This window comes from Lethenteron reissneri, chromosome 24 (genome assembly GCF_015708825.2).
Source record: "Lethenteron reissneri isolate LAM-NWPU_2019-01 chromosome 24, ASM1570882v1, whole genome shotgun sequence".
NCBI classification, from domain to species: Eukaryota; Metazoa; Chordata; class Hyperoartia; order Petromyzontiformes; family Petromyzontidae; genus Lethenteron; species Lethenteron reissneri.
In genome coordinates this window covers 1,857,538-1,876,169 of record NC_083802.1, presented here as the reverse complement: position 1 = coordinate 1,876,169, position 18,632 = coordinate 1,857,538, and the positions used below count along the sequence as shown (strand labels likewise).

The window sequence follows — 18,632 nt, the reverse complement described above, 5'->3', positions numbered from 1 at the left end:
CACCGCCGGCTGCATTAAATAATTACGTTGCGTACATCGTCTTGGTTCTTTCGGTAAAGTCACGTAGAAGGAAAAAAATAAAATAATAAAAATAAAACATTAAATAATTCTCACAACGTTTCGGCCACAACGCAAGCAGCCGTCTTCAGGTGGAGAACAGGTCTGTCAAGTAGACAGTCGGCTGCTTGCGTTGTGGCCGAAACGTGATAATTATTTTATTATGTTTTATTTTATTATTTTCCTTCTACGTGACTTTACCGAAAGAACCAAGGCGATGAATCCCTGCAGTCACGAAAGCTTTAAATACGTTGCGTACCTTGGCCACTTATTTTGCTGAGCTGCAGTCAGGGGCACGGTGGCATGCAAGTGACACCTCTCCCACAGTCCCACTTCTCCCGGCAGTGCTTGTTGTCTGACAGCTGAAGAAACTGAACTGTGGCTCATTTGAAGGCCAATGCAGACAAATTATCGATGCTTCAACCCCCCCTCCCCCCGTTTCCTATACGTACGTACATTGTCAGTAGACCCCCAATATGCAAGCGTACGCATTTAGGTTACCCCCCCCCCCTCCATGCGTACGTACTAAATGGATGGCCCCTTAAGGAAAGTCATTAATACATTTCTGAAGATAAAACTCCCATTTTCTACATAAAAGGGGATGTGATGTGTAATTTTAGCTGTGACGGTCCCACCTGATGACGGAGACTTGTGTTGCCTCCGAAACGTCGTGATTTATTATTTTATTTCCATTATTACTTTTATTAACTTTTAATTTTATTTTTTACCTACGTGACTTTACCGAAAAAAACTGAGAGTAACATATATTAATGTTATATTTATTGTAGTCATTGTAATTAAACATTTGACATCCCCCCCCCCCATGTTCACTCGTACCAGGAACGTAACCTCATTTTTTCCCCAGTGGGACAAGGGTTTCTGCATTCGCGAAGTCGGCATCTCGCGTGAAGTGTTTTCAAGAAGTTTTCGATTTAAAGCTTTCGTGACTGCAGGGATTCATCTTCTTGGTTCTTTCGGTAAAGTCACGTAGAAGGGAAATAATAAAAATAAAACATAATAAATAAAATAATGTTTTATTTTTATTATTTTATTACTTCCCTACTACGTGACTTTACCGAAAGAACCAAGAACATGTTTTCAAGAAGTTAACCCGCGCGGATCGAGGGTTGACACACAATCACCGTCGGCTCGTGAGGGCCCCACGGCGGACGGTCTTGGGTACTGCAGGAGAGAACAACGCGACCCGCTGCCGTTGAGCGGTTATACTCTGAGTTTTTCGGTAAAGTCACGTAGGTAAAAAAATGAAATTACAATTAATAAGAATAAAATAATAATAAATCACGACGTTTCGGAAGCAACACAAGTCTCACTTGATACAGCAAATATGGCTGTGACGGTCCCACCTGATGACGGAGACTTGTGTTGCCTCCGAAACGTCGTGATTTTTTATCATTTTATTTTTATTATTTTTAATTTCATTTTTTTTACCTACGTGACTTTACCGAAAAAAGCTAAGAGTATGAATCCTTGCAGTCACGAAAGCTTCAAATCTAGAATTAAGTTGTGTGGTTAACCAGTTCCTGCGGAAGATGGCATCCACAAATCCCACTTGCAGCAGTAACTGAATCTCACAGCACTTTGGCCAGCACCATATGCCACGGAAAGGGCCCTCCACACTCTCGATGTGACGAGAGCCCCTCACGTTTTACCTACAACGGACCATTAGACCATTGACAACTTGCAAGCTCAGCACACGGCAGATGCCTGTGCAGCTCGACTCACGACCGCCTCTTGATACCAAGATCCAGGATGGTCACGTCTATGCGCCGCTTCTCGGTGGCAGCCCCAACAGTCTGGAACGATATCCCTCTGCACATTCGCAGCATTATCTCAATCGCCTCCTTCAAGAGAGGCTTAAAAACTCACCTCTACAATCATGCTTTTGAGCGACTCTGAGATTGGCTCCGCGCCTCTGAGTTGCAGCCACTACGTCTGCAAATTTGCGCGCGTTACAAATTGAACTATTATTATTGTTAATGCAGCCTCCAAGGCACGAATCTCAGTCTGGATCCGCGACTACATCACCCAGTGTTACAGGGTCGAAGGAAAGACGCCCTCACATTCCACCAGAGCAGTCACGACATCTTGGGCAAGGGCTTCCAGTGTTCAATTGGAAGCCATGCAAGGCAGCATACACATTTGTCCGTCACTTTCGCCTTTACACGTGGGTGTCACAAGACGATTCCTTTTGGAGGGCAGTCTTGTCAGCTGCCGTGTAGGAGGGGCCTGTCCCTCCTCCAGCTGTTCTTTAAGATGTGATGAAGAGTCCCGTGGATGATGGTGGCATTGACGAAGAAACATAAGGTTTTGAACCTTGGTAAAAAATTAGTTTTTAAAGTCACTGTCGCCATCCATAGGACGCCCCTTCATTTCAGAGGGGTCCTGGTGTTCTTCCATTGTTGGGCGTTAGGCACACGTTAGTTCAGTTAGTGGATCAACACAACGCTTTTATGTCCAATCTATTTTCTATTTCCACGCTTCCTCCCAGCTGCATATCTTGTGTTCTTGGAGAGCTGGGCTGCCGTTGCTGTGTTTATTCCTCTACCCAGGGATGGGGAGTGGATCCCAGAGAATCGATTCCCAATTACGTGAACTGATGTTTCGGAATTGATTATTTACGGCACGGAATGAAAAAAAAATCGTTGAATAGATAAAAAAGAGAAAATCGAACTCGGAGCGCCACTTAAATAGCCACGAGGGCATTGAATGCCCCGTCACGACACTGGGATTGAGCCGTGCGTGAGAGCGTGAGTAAAAGTGAGAGTGACAGTGTGAGAGAATGAGGGTGTGTGAGTGAGTGTGTCAGTGAGTGAAAGTGCAAGCGAATGAGAGTCCGAGTGAGTGCAAGTGAGATCGAGTGAAAGTATGAGTGAGAATGTGAATGAGAGTGTGATAATGTAAGTGAGTGTAAGTGGAAGTGTGTTTCAAAGCCACAAGAGTGTGAGTGAACGAGAGTGAGTGCGTAAGAGTAGGAGTGAATGTGTGAGTGAGATAAGAGTGAGCATGTATGTATGAGTGATAGTGTGGTAGTGGGAGTGCGTACATGTGAGTGTAAGTGAATGCGTGAGAATGAGTAAATGTGAGTGAGAATGAATGAGAGTGCGCAAGAGTGTGAGTGAAATATGTGTGTGTGTCTGACAAAAACAACCACCACGTCCTTGATGGTGCCGGTCGGAAAAACTGCAGTGAGCAAACCATTGCGGGAAGATAAATTACCACACAACCACATTTTAAATATCAAACTAAGCTTGTGCTGGAGGCCCAGGCGTCTATGACGCCCCCATGGCCAAACCCTATTTGTGGAACCCAGAGACTGAACCCGCACCCTTGGGGTTCCTCCAGAATTGGCAAAAAGCTACTGAGTGGCCACGTGGAATGTTCGTATGCTCACTGCGGAGGAGAGGCTGCCACTCCTCTGCCAGGAGCTGGATCGGTATCGCGGATATCTCTGCGGTATTCAGGAGGTCCGGTGAACTGATTCTGACTCGAGTTACTATGAGGGAAGGACAGTCCTCGACTCGGGACAGGAAACTACCAAACAACAGGGAGTGGCTCTTCTGAACAAAATAATGAAGGGGTCATGGGAGCACAGCGATGAGGTGTGGGAAGCTGTAAGTCCCAGGCTACCGTGGGCTTGCCTCTCCATACAAGGGAGGTGAGTAATGGGGGTGGCTCATGCCTCCGCACGAAGATGGAGAGATGCAGGCACGGCCGCTGAGTCAGATGACTTCTATGACCTCTTGTCACAGGTGCTAGCTAAAGTGGCCCCTAGGGATAAAGTCATCCTGGTGGGTGACTAATTCCCTGGTGGGTAATGACGCAGGCACCTCGAATGAAGTGATTGGAAGGCATAGACCAGATCAGCTCAATAACAAAGGTACAAAGATGCTAGACTTCTTTGTAATTATAAACACGCCGTTTCAGCAGGTGTATCCACACAACAGCAAAGACACACGTCATCCAAGTAAGAATATCTGCTAGACTATATAGTGACCGAATAGCGGATGGGGCCCCATGTCTTTGACACCAGGACCTACCGTGGAGATGATCTTCCCACTGACCATCGGCTTGTCATCTGTAAAATACTTATACTGCGGTAGTGGGTGTTTACCTAGGACCCCATTTGAACCCACAGTGGCCTGGTCTCAGCTATCATCGCTTGAAGTTGGGGTTGGCATCGTCCTTCTGATGCTAAGGGGAAATTGGTTAGGTTCCGAACTGTGGCTCATGCAGCTGCAATATCTGCTTTGGGTACGTTATTCAGACCTCCGCAGAGACCCTGGCTGACAGAATACGTGTTCCAGCGAGCTGAGAAAAATCGACTGACGCTGTCTGCAGCATTTTTCGTTAGAGAATGAGGAGGCTTACCGCAGCCTTCGCTCGGAGGTTCGCCGACCCGTGCAGGGCTGAAAGAGTAAGTGGTAGTGGCAGGTTGCTGAGGAGATAGCATCTGCCTAAGTAGCCCACTATCACAAATGACTCGTTAATTCCATCAAAAATGTAACTTGCAGCACTACACATATCACTATTCTTCGGGGAAAAACACGGTGATCGGATTTCCGACCCCCAGGAACATGTTTTCTGAGTATTTCTGTGAGTTCTCACGGGAGAGGAAATCACCCAGGCCAGATAGCATCATGAGGTGAGGCTTGGATGACCCTGCTGGGCTGCGGTACCTTAAATGTTGGAAGAAGTATTCTCCCCCCTGTGTGTGGCTGGCTGAAGTGGCATTGCCACATGTTGAGGAAGTACAGAAGGCGATCCAGTCTAATACCAGGAAAAGTGCCAGGCAGAGATGGTCTCCCAAATGAACTGTTGAGGGAGGGTCACGTTTGTGTGCACGCTGAACGGGTTCCGCAGGATTGTAAGGATTCCCTGGTGTTCCCCCTCTTTGAGAACGGGGACCGCACAGACTGTAACAACTACAGGGGTATCTTTCTCCTCAATTGGCCGGGAAAGGTCCTGGCAGGCTTATTCAAAATCACCTTGCCAGGCACGCTGAATAGAGGCTTGCGGAACCCCAATATGGTTGTAGTCAAGGGCGGTCTTGTACAAACGCCATATTCTCTGTCCGTCTGCTACAGCAAAGGTGTACGGAATTCCAACAGGACCTACATCTCTGCTTTATTGACCTGACCAATGCACCTCCGCTTAGCACGGTTGGCTACGTACAGTGCAAAAAGTTCAACATACATACATGAGGCCATCAATAGGACAGGGTTCTGAGTTGTTCGTGCTTTCAGACTCCCTGACTCTGTGCTCACAATCATTCAGGGCCTTCATGATAGTGGGCATGCCCGGGTAAAGCTAAGTGGCTAGGAATCAGAGCCATTCCCTGTTCACCTTGGGGTGTGATAGGGATGTCCTCTGACTTCTACATTATCTAACATATTTTTAGACCACGTAATTCAATAATCTTTCCATGGCTGTACCAGAGGAATATACATCTGGTACAACTTCAATGGTTACTGACCAATGCCCAGGTGCGGTCAAGGGATGGCTCCCTGTTGGTCAACCATATTATGATGATGATCTAGTGATTACTGCTCATTCAGAGAAGGAGTTGAAGGCACTGCTGCTGAAGCTGGAGTGTGCTACTCAAAGGTGGGGCCTTACCATCAGCCCCACCAAAAAAAGCACTTCTTTGGGTATTTATGTCATCAAACACTACTCCCTCAACGATAGCGTGGACGGGACAGTTGCGGAGAGAGTGGAGAGGAACAAATGGACTGATGTGATACAGCAGGATATGGAGATGAGTGGACGTTCCGATGACTGGTACCAGCGGCGTCAAGATTGGCCTTTGTGTAGGAGGCTCGTGAAGGACGCTGCTCCTGGGCAGTTGGAGGCAGCCGCCCTCCATCAACAGCGGAGGGCAAAGGAGCAACACTCATAACAATGAGCGGAGCGTCGGGTGGCTAAAACACAGCAAGTTGGGACAGTAGGAGGCACAGGTGGTGCATCTGGCAGTGATTTCAGTCAGTTTAACACGTTGGCTTTCGCGACCAATATCATCCATAAGAGGTTTTTGGGTTACGATATATTTTATAGAAGTGAACTAAGTCACACTTCTAAATCACTAATGTTCTTAAGCGTAAAAATGAGTAACAGTGTCTCTACAGATCACTGGAATATAATCGACACAATTACACAGGAATCAGCTGATAATGTATTTAACAAACTAACACTACCCAATAGTAATAGGTGTTTACCCTTTTATCTGGCACCAAAACTGACACCTTTATACAAGGGATTATGTTTTCAATAACCACAACATTTGCAGTCAAAATGCAAACAAAAAGAGACAACTCTGATAATGATATGCATTGTCCTTGAAATTGATTGGTCCACACCCGAGACGGCTTTTCTTAGAGCCTAGTCTCACGTGGTGTTGGACCAGATAGGAATCAGCTGGTCCAACACCATGTGAGAAGATGTATTACCGAAGCTATCAACAGAAAGTGTGTACAGGATTAACTGCACGTGTGGTAAATGTTATGTTGGCCAAACAGAACGTGATCAGCACGAGACTAAAAGAACATCAGAGAAATATTAAATGATCCCAAATGCAACTGTCAGCAGTAGCAGAACACGTGTGTTAACAAGGGCACTCAATTGATTTTGATAATGTTGAAGTTTTGTGCAAAACTAGCTACTACTGGCCAAGACTACCAGTAATTAGATAACTATCGAAATTGAAAGAAATTAAAATAACTTTAACCATTCTGATAGCTACCGTCTTAGTGCTGCGTGGAAGCGAATCATCAAATAATAAATTATTTAAGTGCATGCCTACAAAGGGCAGCGTACTTCAATATGCATAATGTACGTTGCCTCAGTAATTCTGCCCCCCCCCCGCCCGCATCATGGTGCAAGAGCGCAGAAGGGTGGTCAACACATCTACGCCTCTATATAAGGAACGAAACAGGCGGACTTCTCCACAAATCTGGCTGTCGCCTGATGAAGCTAGTTGTAATTACTGGCGAAACCTCATACTCAGATTGTAAATGTTGTGGCTTGGCTCTCCAACACACCGGTGTGGTGCTGTACTAGTATAATACACTATACACTACACTATACACTACTATACACAATACACTACACTACTACACACTACACTATACACTACTATACACTACACTATACACGACTATACACAATACACTACTACACACTACACTATACGCTACTATACACACTACACTATTATACACTACACTATACACTACACTGGTGTGCTGTACTAGTGACGAATCGGCCACGTTCTGTTTACGTGACAACCCTTCCTAGTTGGCTGTAGCGGGTGGTGGCGGGTTTAACTACACATTCATATATTTACACGATCGAACCCAAAAATCTCTATTATGGATTTCAGTAAGTCAACCCATGGCACCTGGGTCAGTCTTGTTACCTGCCAGCGAGCCTTCAACATTTCACGTCGCCTCTAAGTAGCGATAGCCCGGAACAAGCGTCGTGGTGACGACGCTTGTTCGTGGTGAACAGCGGTTGTTGTCGGTTTTTTAATGCGCGAGCGAATGCGGCAGAAGATAAGTGAATGCTGGAGAGTAACTGAATTCGTGGGTTAATACATGAGCGTCAATGCGTTACTATGTGCGAGTGAGTGCGTGAGCGTGAGTACGTGAAAGTGTGAGCTACTATGTAGTAGTGAGTGAGTGTGTGAGTGAATACTTAAAGCATCAGATTGAATGTGCAAGTCCATACTAGTGTGGATAAATGCGTGAGAGTGAGTGACGTTGAATGTGTGGGAGGTAGAGTGAAAGCTTGAGAGTGATAGTGATGGCATGAGAGTGGGATTGAGCGCATTCGCGTGAACGAGTGACAATTAGAGTGAATGCGTTACAGTGTGGGTGAATACGTGAGACTGAGTGAAGGCGTTAGTGAGAGTGAATGTGAGTGCGAGAGCGAATGCGTGAGAAATAACGCACGAGACTATGAGTGACAATTAATGCGTGAGAGTGAGTGAAATCATGAGTGAGAGTGAATGTGTGACAGTGTGTGTGGAAGCGGGGAGCGGTGGTGAAGCGGTTAGCGCTACGCTGCGCTATGAACCCGGCGACACGGGTTCGACTCCCGCTCACGGCCAACACCAGTGACGATTATCTAAACCGGTCCCGGGCCTCCCCTAGGTCGACTCAGCCTCAAATGAGTACCTGGTGCGGTGTGTAAACATTGCCACTAGGGAGACAAAGGCGGTCGGGCGTGGTGTTAGCCACCCACCCCGTCATGTGCCGTGCCGGCCTTCATAGGTGCTCGCTAACAGCACTTGCCCCTAAAGTCTGTTAAGGCTATATGGGGGATCTTTGTGGAAGCGTGAGAGTGTGACTGAATGGGTGAGAGTGTGACTGAACGCATGAGAGTGTAAACACGAGAGCGATCAAGTGAGAATGAGAGTGAGTGTGTGAGAATAAAAACGTGAGAGTGGGTGCAGTAAATGAATGAATCCGGGAGAGCGAACGCGTGAATGAGAATGAATGCATGGGAGGGGGGACGCGCGAGAGTGTGAGTGAATGTATGAGAGTTTAAGTGAATTCGTGGGAATGAGAAGTAATGTGTGAGTTTAATTAGAAGCAAGTGAGAGTGAATGATTGGGAGTGAAGGCGTTAGAGTGAATGCCTCAGAGGGTGCGTGTGTGCAGAATGGGTTGAGCGTCGATACATTAATGAATTAATATGTTTTGATGTTTTATATACAGACAGTACTCGACTTACGAACACCCGCACTTACAAACTAGCTTCCATGAAATATATATTTATGTTTTACATTGACTTAAAACGCGAACTTGTACTTGCAAACTGAACCGCAAAACTATTTTGTCCAGCGGTGCGATCCTCCGCAAGATGTAATCAATCAGCCCTGCGCTGGGAGTCAATGTGCGTGTGTGTGCGTGTGTGTGCGTGTGTGTGAAAGTGTGTGCGTGTGTGCATGCGCGTGTGTGTGCGTGTGTGTGAAAGTGACCGTGTGCATGAAAGTGTGTGCGTGTGTGCATGCGCGTGTGTGTGCGTGTGTGTGAAAGTGACCGTGTGCATGAAAGAAAGTGTGTGCGTGTGTGCATGTGCGTGTGTGTGCGTGTGTGTGAAAGTGACCGTGTGCATGAAAGAAAGTGTGTGCGTGTGTGCATGTGCGTGTGTGTGCGTGTGTGTGAAAGTGACCGTGTGCATGAAAGTAAGCGTGTGCGTGTGTGTGCGTGTGTGCATGTGCGCGTGTGGTCGCGTGTTCTCCCGTGTGTGTGTGTGTGGGGAGCGGTAGCGTAGCCCTTAGTGCGCTGCACTACAAACCCGGCGACCCGAGTTCGATTCCTGCTGAGCCTCAAATGAGTACCTGGTGCGATGTGTAAACATCGACACTAGGGAGGCAAAGGTGGCCAGGCGTGGTGTTGGCCACGCACCCCCTTAGTGCCATGTGCCGGCCTTCATAGGTGCTCGCGAACAGCACTTGCCCCAACAGTCGGTCAAGGCTATATGGGGAATCTTTGTCTTTGTTTTGCCCCGTGTGTGTGTGTGTGTGTATGAGGAGCGGTAGTGCAATGGTCAGCACGCTGGGCTACCAACACGGCGACCGGGGTTTGGAATCCCGCTCATGACCAACACCAGTCACGATTATCTGAATGGGTCCTGGGCCTCCCCTCGGTCGACTTAGCCTCATATGAGTATGTGGTGCAGTTGTGTAAACGTCGTCTCTGGGGAGACAACGGCAATCGGACGTGGAGATAGCCACCCGATTAGACAGACAATCCAGAGCAGGAGGTTGTGGCAGTATTAGTGAAAAATGACCGACCTTGCATACAACTTACTACCGTATCTCACCCGGGCACTTGCATGTATCGTGACAATTAGTTATTCTCCGGGTAACCAACATTTGACTCCGATGTGTTTCTATAGATCACCAAATAACAAACCAATCACTGGATAAAATTACATCACCCATTCTAAAAGTTGAACTATTGCCGTAGGAGAGCTCAATTAGAATTGGCTAAACCCATCACACGATGCATTAAACTTTACAGACCAGTACAATCTAAATCAAATCAATTGAATACTTCAACCAGTAGACCCAATAAAAAAATTAAAATAGATGAACTCGCCAAATAAGAAATGAATTTTTTTCATATTATCAAACTTCTAAATCCACAAAAACCCAACACTATTCTGGCAAACGTTGAATTCAGTTTAAAACAAAGGAAATAAAACATTTCTACCAAAAAAACTCCTACCGGATGGCTAAAAATGTTTCACAAAACAAGTCATTGTCAATGAATGTAATTATCATTTGTGTTATCTGCGTTTTCACTTGTGGCTGTGGCAGATCTCATCTAGAAACCCCTCACACACATTTTCAACCTTGCACTTATTGAAGGTACATTTCCACTGGAGTGGAAATCCACTCTTATTCGTCCAGTATGTAAAAAATGGCTCCAAAGAAGATCCTAACCATTATAGACCAATCTTTATTCTCTCACCACTGACAAACATTCGAAAAAATACCTGAATCACTAATACATTGCTACCTAAAAAGTCACAATCTCACACAAAGAGGATAAATGCACCACCACAGCTATTATGGATGTCTCTTCAGTAACCTGGATACAAGCTGCTACTGCTGTATACTATGTCTTGACTTATCAAAGCCTTTGCCACTGTTGACCATGATATTCCACTCACAAGACTTGGTCAACTAAACATTTCAGAGAGTACGATGGAATGGTTTAAGCATTACCTCTCAGACCATTCTCAAAATGTATACAGTGATCACATCTCATCCACAAGTCAGAATCAGAATCTTTATTTCGACTCGAGGAATCTGATGAGCTATGAAGCTCTTTTTAAAAATAATATCCAGTACGGGCGGGTCAGAGAGTTACAACTACAATACGAAAACACATAGGCGTGCAAAGTATCGGAAAGGTAAACAGGTCACAATAATAAATACACAAAGCTCATAAGTACACATTGCATAAGTATATCAATTTCCGCCGATTTTTTTTACAATAATTGCAAGCTTGGCCAAGGCTACGAAACACCAACAGTCCCAGACCACAGCAAGACAACACATAGTCCCCCAATAACATTGCACATTCAAATTGAGCTATTGATACACTGGTAAGGATCAAAGTGACAAATGTGGTTGTATCCACCACGAATCTTCTGCGTCAGGATATTTTTCGAAGGAAGATTTACGATGTCAAGGGAGGAAACAAAGTTGTCCCAACATGTTGGTGCTGCAAGAGCAAAGGCTTAGTCACCTTTTACAATTCTCATTTTTAGGATAGTTCAAAGGCAATTAGATGGACATCGAAGGTTTCTTGGATTTGACAATGTGGTTAATGAATTAGCTACGTGTAGCGCAGATTTGCCAATCAGGATTTTATGGATGAACAGGGCCCAGTGTAGATTTAATCTCGCATCAAGTGATGTGAGATTGTATTGGTGGGTCCTGTATGGCACATCCAGTGCAAATAGAAGAGCAAAATGATGATTGGAGTTTAGTCTGTTCATTGTTTCATTAGTAGCTGATTTTTGCGTCCTCTATCTATTTATGTTTAATGATTTGCTTTCCATTCCTATATTTTGCACGCCTACATGTTTCTGTATTGTTGTTGTAACGTTCTAACCCCCCCCACCCCGTCCGCCCCAGCTGCTGGACATCTGTGAAAAAGAGCTTGATAACTCATCCGATTTGACCAGGATAAAGATTTTTTTTAATATTGTGAATGCGTGATAGATTCGGTAAATGTTGAAAAGTGATAGTGAATGCGTGAGAGTGGGAATGGATGTGTGAAATGCTTGCGTGAGAGTGACTTGCCTGAGAGTGTGCCTTCATGGATGAGAGTGTGTGAGTGATCACGGGTGAGTGTGAGTGATCACGTGAGAGCGCACGCATGAAAGCGAACGAGTAATGATGATAGTGAATGAGTGAGAATGAATGCGGAAGATTGAGTGTGAATGAGTGAGAGTGAATGCACGAGAGCGAGAGTGATCGCGTGAAAGGATAGTAATTGCGTGAGAGCGGGAGTGAACGAGCGAGTGAGTGAGAGTGAATATGTGAGCGTGAAAGTGGCTGCGTTAGCGTGCGCATGCATGCAGGACAGTGTGAGTAAATGCGTGACAATGGGAGTGAATATGTCAGAGTGAATACGTGAAAGTGAGTCAATACATGAATGAGAGTAAATGCATGGGAGTAATGGCACGAGAGAGTGAAAGTGGGAGTGAATGCGTGAAAATGAGAATGGATGGGCGAGAGTGAGTGATCGGTTAAGAGTGAGATTGAACTGTTAAGAGTGAATGCGTGCGAGCGAATGTGTGAAAGGAGAGTAGATGCGTGAGAGTGGGAGTGAATGCATGACCGAGAGAGAATTCCTACAAGAAAGCAAGTGCACGCTTGAGAATTAGAGGGTATGCGTGAGAGCGAATGCTTGAGTGCGTTATTGAACGTGTGAGCGAATACGTGAATGTGAGTGCACGCGAGAGAGTGTGGGTGAATGCGTAAGAGTTAACGAGTGAGAATTAGAGTGAATGTGTGAGAGTGGGAGTGAGAGAATGGAGGATCTGTAGTGTAGCGGTTAGCGCGCTGCATGACGAACCCGGTCCTGGGCCTCCACTGGGGAGACAAAGGCGGCCGAGCGTAGTGCTGGCCACCTACGCCTTCGTGTGCTCGCGAACAAAATACCTTTAAGGTTACGCGGGGGATTATTTTATCTTTGTTATGAGAGCGAATGCGGGATGTTGTATATATAAATGTGTGAAAATGTGAGTAACGGTGTGAGAGGGAATCCGTTAAAGTGAGAGTATGAGAGTTAAAGTTGAATGCGTTCGAGTGTGAGTGAATGCTTGAGTGAGTGCCTGCGATTGGGAGTGAATGGGTGAGAGTGCGTGAGTGAGTTTGAGTGTGAACCTATGATAGTGAATGCATCAGAGCAAAAGTTAACACGTGAGAATAAATACGTGACAGTTGGAGTGAATCCGCAAGTGAGAGACAGAATGCGTGAGAATAAGAGTGAATTCCTGAGAATGAGAACGCTCGAGAGACATAGTGAATACGTGATAGTGAGGGTGAACGCGCGACAGTGAATGTATGCGAGTGCGAGCGAATGCGTGCGTCAGAGTGAATGCCCGAGAGTAGGAGTGCCTGCGTGAGTGAATGGCTGAGATTGAGATTGAATACGTGAGCGTGAACGCGTGGGAGTGTTCAGTCGTCGTGAGGCGGCATTGGCAGCGTGCGTCTTGGGGACAGATAACAGCCGAGGGGAGGGGGCGGGGAGTTGGTGGTAGGAGGGGGCGGGTGGACCTCTATATAAAGTTGAATCTCGTCGCGCAGTTTCGTCCAAGCGAAAGTCAAATCGTAGCCGTCCTTGTAACGCCCGTTTTCTTTCAGGACCATGGAGAGCGGCCGCGTGCTGCTCCTCGTTGTTCTTGGCGCGTCTCTCCTCGTGGTCGCGTGCCGCGCTCAGCTCAGCACCGAGATGAGAGACACCCGCGCCTCCTCTTGGGATATCGCTTCGGTAAAGGACTCAAGCAGCCTCCACGAGAAAGAGTTGGTAAGCTGGCCGAGTAACTCTGGTGTCGTAGCGTACACTGGATAGCAAGCGACGTAGTCACATATGTTGTTCTCTTAATAAGATTCGTATTCTGTATTTTCAATGCTCGTAAACGCACTGGTAATGTTGTTTTCCCTCTTTCAAGTAAAATAAATGTAACTTCCACCAAACTGAACCGCAGTTATAATTAAGTAAATGTGTGATGATCTTCCTGCCAGCAACTAAGTTGTTATTTCAGCCCACTTCGTTGGTATTGGTTCAATCCCGTGCACACTACGAAATCAGTAACATTGAAATCCAGATACGATCCAAAAGCTTTCTCTGGTACAAAGCGTCTCCTGAAGGCGCTTTCCCACGTGAAGACGCTGTGTACGTGTTTGTATGGTTGTGTATGCGCAGCCGTTGCAGTCAAGACTAACTGGTAGTGTGCCATCAGAGGTGTGACGCTTTTCACTCCGTCAAAGTGACGTCGCATTAGTGCGACCATCATGCCCAAGAAGCGACAGCTGTTGAGTGGTTAGAAGCAAGGAAATCCCTTTGTGAAATATTTTTGCAATGCGGGATGCCCAAAACGGATTGGATTTGTGGTTAGCAGAATTGACTATTCAAAATCATCATCAGCGTTATTTTTGGCCATTAGTTAATTAAGTATGTCCAATTTTAAAAGGTTGCTACAAAAAAAAAACAATTCCACCTAAGAATATAATCTGAGTATCTAAGTAATGCAGCAAAACGAAATGGAATCTGTCTGGAAATAAAGTTGTGCCATTTAGAACGAAAACTAAATTATTTTAATTTTACCAGGTAAGACTAACTGTGCTATATAGCTCTTTTTCAGGAGCGACCTGGCCAGAGCTCAACGAAGTGGCTTATAATGAGCACATTTATAGCAACCAAATACTCTAAACGCATGTTTCTAAATAAGGAGGAAAAATCCGGAGAACCCAGAGAAAAATCCACGCCACCACGGGGAGAACACGCAAACTCCAAATATACAGGCATCATGATCGGGATCGAACCCACGACCTCCTGCATTCCAGGCAACGGAATTAACATCCCGCCACCGTGGCGACAATTTGTGCCTGTTGCATCATGGGTGCTTAAAACGGTGCAAGGACTGTTTTATAATCTCAACTAGACGGTTGATATACCGTCGCCTAAGCATTGCGCACACATCTCATATTCTGTCCTCTTACAGCTGGAGGCTCTGCAGGAGGTCCTCGAGAAACTGCAGAGCAAGAGAATTCCCACCTGGGAGAAAAAATTCGGACAAGTCGCTTTGGTAAGTGCAGCCAGGCGGAGAAAGAAACGTTTAGAGACAAAACACACATTATACACACGACCACATTGAGAAAAGGACGTATATATTAGAGAGGACATAAATACACAAGGGAATTACGTTGTATACATGGAACTTAACGCTAGGGAACACAGCGCCTTGGGAAAAAAAGAGCACATGAAGACACCAAAACACAGAGAGACACTGAGAAAAACAAAGCGAAATATAAGAATTGGTTTTATTCTTTCTGGCAATAAGGTAGGTTGTTGAGATGTTAAAACACCAAACAGTAAATGCACATTACACAAAACACGGTGAGTGAAAGCTCTGCCGGTGTTTAGACCAGAGTGGCGGGAGCCACGCGAACAGGTGGGGCAATAGTTGTTTTCACCGCCCAATTATTGTGCCGTTTATCAACGTTCCTTGTGGCTGGCCGTGTGTGGGGCTGTGTGTGCGGGCTGTGTGTGCGGGCTGTGTGTGGGGCTGTGTGTGGCTGTGTGGGGCTGTGTGTGCGGGCTGTGTGTGGCTGTGTGGGGCTGTGTGTGGCTGTGTGGGGCTGTGTGTGTGGCTGTGTGTGCGGGCTGTATGTGGCTGTGTGCGGGCTGTGTGTGCGGGTTGTGTGTGGGGCTGTGTGTGGCTGTGTGGGGCTGTGTGTGCGGGCTGTGTGTGGCTGTGTGGGGCTGTGTGTGGCTGTGTGGGGCTGTGTGTGTGGCTGTGTGTGCGGGCTGTGTGTGGCTGTGTGGGGGGCTGTGTGTGGGCCGTGTGTGTGGCTGTGGGGCTGTGTGGGGCTGTGTGTGGGGCTGTGTGTGCGGGCTGTGTGGGGCTGTGTGTGGGGCTGTGTGTGCGGGCTTGCAGTGCGGCGCCGGGGACCAGTGCGCTGTGAGGAAGGGAGCACGCATCGGCAAACTCTGCGACTGTCCTCGCAGCTACGCCTGCAACTCGTTCCTGCTCAGGTGCCTGTGAGCATCGCGAGCAAAGCAGCAACCAGCGTCAGCCCAAGATCGCCTCGCTTCTACGCACACGACTCAACCGGCGACTCAACTCACCAACTCCCATCCGCAACACACCCGGATCGCCCACAGCGTTCCATAATAATGATACATAGTCTAACACTCGTTACTCCGAATCACGCTTCTCTATCCTCCAAACAACTCGGACCCTCTCATTTCAGAGCACGGATCTTGCCTGCCAAACCTCGGTGCGGTTTTGACAGTTGTCATGTTGATGAATCGCTCTTTATCGATTGTTACACTCATTAAAAAAAAAATTGTGCGTTTTTAGGATCGATTATATATGTGTATAATTCAAAGTGTATGCATATTACTCGCTATCTTTCGGCTCCTAGAATGGACAAGGTAAAAGACACGATACACAGATGATGAACGAGAGGTGTCATTTCGATTTAAAGCTTTTGTGACTGCGGGGATTCATCTTCTTGGTTCTTTCGGTAAAGTCACGTAGAAGGGAAATAATAAAATAATACAAATAAAACATAATAATATAATATATTATTTTAATAATAGAATATTATATTTTATTATGTTATATTTTTATTATTGCATTATTTCCCTTCTACGTGACTTTACCGAAAGAACCAAGAAGAGAGTTGTCATCTCTTTGAATTAAATACGTAAAAATAAAAACCACCGAGGACTGGACCGTGACGGTCAGGCTCGAGTCCAAACAAGTCGTGGCTCCCCTCACTCCCATCCAATTGCTCAATGCCTCGCCAACCCGTGCAAGTGCTGGGAATAGACGCAAGTAACTAAACGTCAATAACGTAGAACGTCTATATTTCATCGTCTCTTTGTTGAACGTTTACCGCGAAAATGATGTATTCGTTATGTAAATAATAAAGTATATTCTGTTCCTTGCTATGCACTCAGCGCGCGTGTGTTTATGCGGGGACTACGATAACTCATTGAAGAATCCGTTTCCTTATAATCAGTCTGTAATTTACGTATTCTTGCTTTCGATAAAAAAATATATAAGCCACAAGTGTCATTATTAAGCCAGGTGTAGTATTTATTCGCTGGTTTGTCGTGGCATAAAATGACTCGTGACGTTTGCAGGTAATTTGTGTAATAAGGTCATTTCTATAAAGTAACCACTTTAGTCATGCGCTTTTTTTCCATTGAGGAATGAGCAACACTACACGAACACTCTCATGAAGCCATCTCGTGACGAGCAGACCCCGACATTGGCATTTAGCTCCTAAACATATTGCTAGACCCAATACGGTCTTCCTTAAGATGTGAGGAAGCCACCGGGCGCTCTGCACTTTTAAATCTAGTATGAAAACTAATTTCTTTAGAACTGCTTTTTGTGTTTAGTTTACTGTCCATTCTCCACGACTCCGATTAACACTATTGGTTACGTACGGTGCGAACGAAGTTTAACATACACACATGAATATAATTTCTATAAGTATATAAATAAATATCATCACAACAATAGCTCCTCTTGTGTGCGTTTCCTCCGTTTGACGTGTCCTGTCAAAGCCCAGTTTTGAACAATGAAAATATCGTTTCTAACAACGTGCAATTCAAATCCATTTACTTATTATTTCCGCCTCACTTCATGCAACCACCTCCATTGAGTCTTTGCGATGTTGTCAGATTTTTGTTTAACAGTTCTTTGTTAAAGCTCAGACAAAGATGAGGTGTGTGATGGAGGTGGCACGGGGAGGACCGGTGGTTGAGTGGTCGAGGAGCAGCGATAGTGGCGTGTAGAGGAAGCTGTACGGAGGAGGCACATTGAGGTGGTGGGGCGACGTTGGGGTACACATTTCAGTCTTCACTCTACCGCTAAAGTTTAGAGGCAGAATTAAATTTCAATTTAAAGCTTACGTGACTGCAAGGATTCACCTTCTTGGTTTTTTCGGTAAAGTCACGTAGAAGGGAAATAATAAAATAATAAAAATAAAACATAAAATTATTCTCACGACGTTTCGGCCACAACGCAAGCAGCCGTCCTCAGGTGAAGAACAGGTCTGTCCCCCTCCAACCCAGCTTAAATATAGGCTCCAAGCCTGGTGGTGTTTCATTCAGACGCTGACTTTCCGACAGACCTGTTCTTCACCCGAGGACGGATGCTTGTGTTGTGGCCGAAACGTCGTGAGAATTATTTTATTATGTTTTATTTTTATTATTTTATTATTTCCCTTCTACGTGATGACTTTACCGAAAGAACCAAGAAGATGGTGGAGCGATGTACCTGTTTTTGACGACATGGTGGTGGGTACGACACGAGTGGACCGTGGGGAAGCAGCGTGTCGAGTGGGAGCAACATGTTGGAGTGGCACGTACGCTTGCTTGCCTCCAGCGTGTTTGTATATTTGTATCTCTCATTCACCCCCCTCTTTCTGCTTATTACAGTTGCTTCACTTCTCTCCTCTCCGATGACTCGACTCCATACTCTTTGTCCCCCCCCCCACTCTTCCTACCATGGCTTATTTCTGCTCTGCATGCCCATCTCCCTCCCCTCCCGCACATTCACCTCTCTCATCATCCCCTCCTCTCATCGTCCCTTCCCTACCTTCTGTAACTTTAATGAGTTTATCTCTCTCCTGCCACAATCAGTCCCTCCCATTTTGACCCTCCTTCCATAGTCGCCCCACCTATTCCATCTCGCTTCTCCCCTCTCCTCTACGCACCTAATTCTCTCTCTTCTTGAAATATTCTTTCATTCCACAACTCTTCTCTCACTATTCTATCTGGTCCT

At 45.9% G+C, this 18,632-nt stretch overlaps 1 protein-coding gene across 1 annotated transcript; it reads left to right on the top strand.

The window, feature by feature from the left end:
• Nucleotides 1-13,432: 13,432 nt before the first annotated feature.
• Nucleotides 13,433-17,304, top strand: CARTPT (CART prepropeptide). Its single transcript, XM_061557793.1, has 3 exons — nucleotides 13,433-13,630; nucleotides 14,829-14,912; nucleotides 15,765-17,304. The coding sequence occupies exons 1-3, from the start codon at nucleotides 13,472-13,474 to the stop codon at nucleotides 15,870-15,872; spliced, it is 351 nt and encodes a 116-aa protein (XP_061413777.1). The 5' UTR covers nucleotides 13,433-13,471; the 3' UTR covers nucleotides 15,873-17,304.
• The last annotated feature ends 1,328 nt before the right edge of the window (nucleotides 17,305-18,632 follow it).

Excerpts from the sequence above, each read along its gene's own strand:
- CARTPT (XM_061557793.1), top strand. The coding sequence starts at position 13,472 with ATGGAGAGCGGCCGCGTGCTGCTCCTCGTTGTTCTTGGCGCGTCTCTC. Across the intron at positions 13,631-14,828 it reads GCCTCCACGAGAAAGAGTTG|CTGGAGGCTCTGCAGGAGGT; the intron begins GTAAGCTGGCCG and ends GTCCTCTTACAG. Across the intron at positions 14,913-15,764 it reads AATTCGGACAAGTCGCTTTG|TGCGGCGCCGGGGACCAGTG; the intron begins GTAAGTGCAGCC and ends GCGGGCTTGCAG.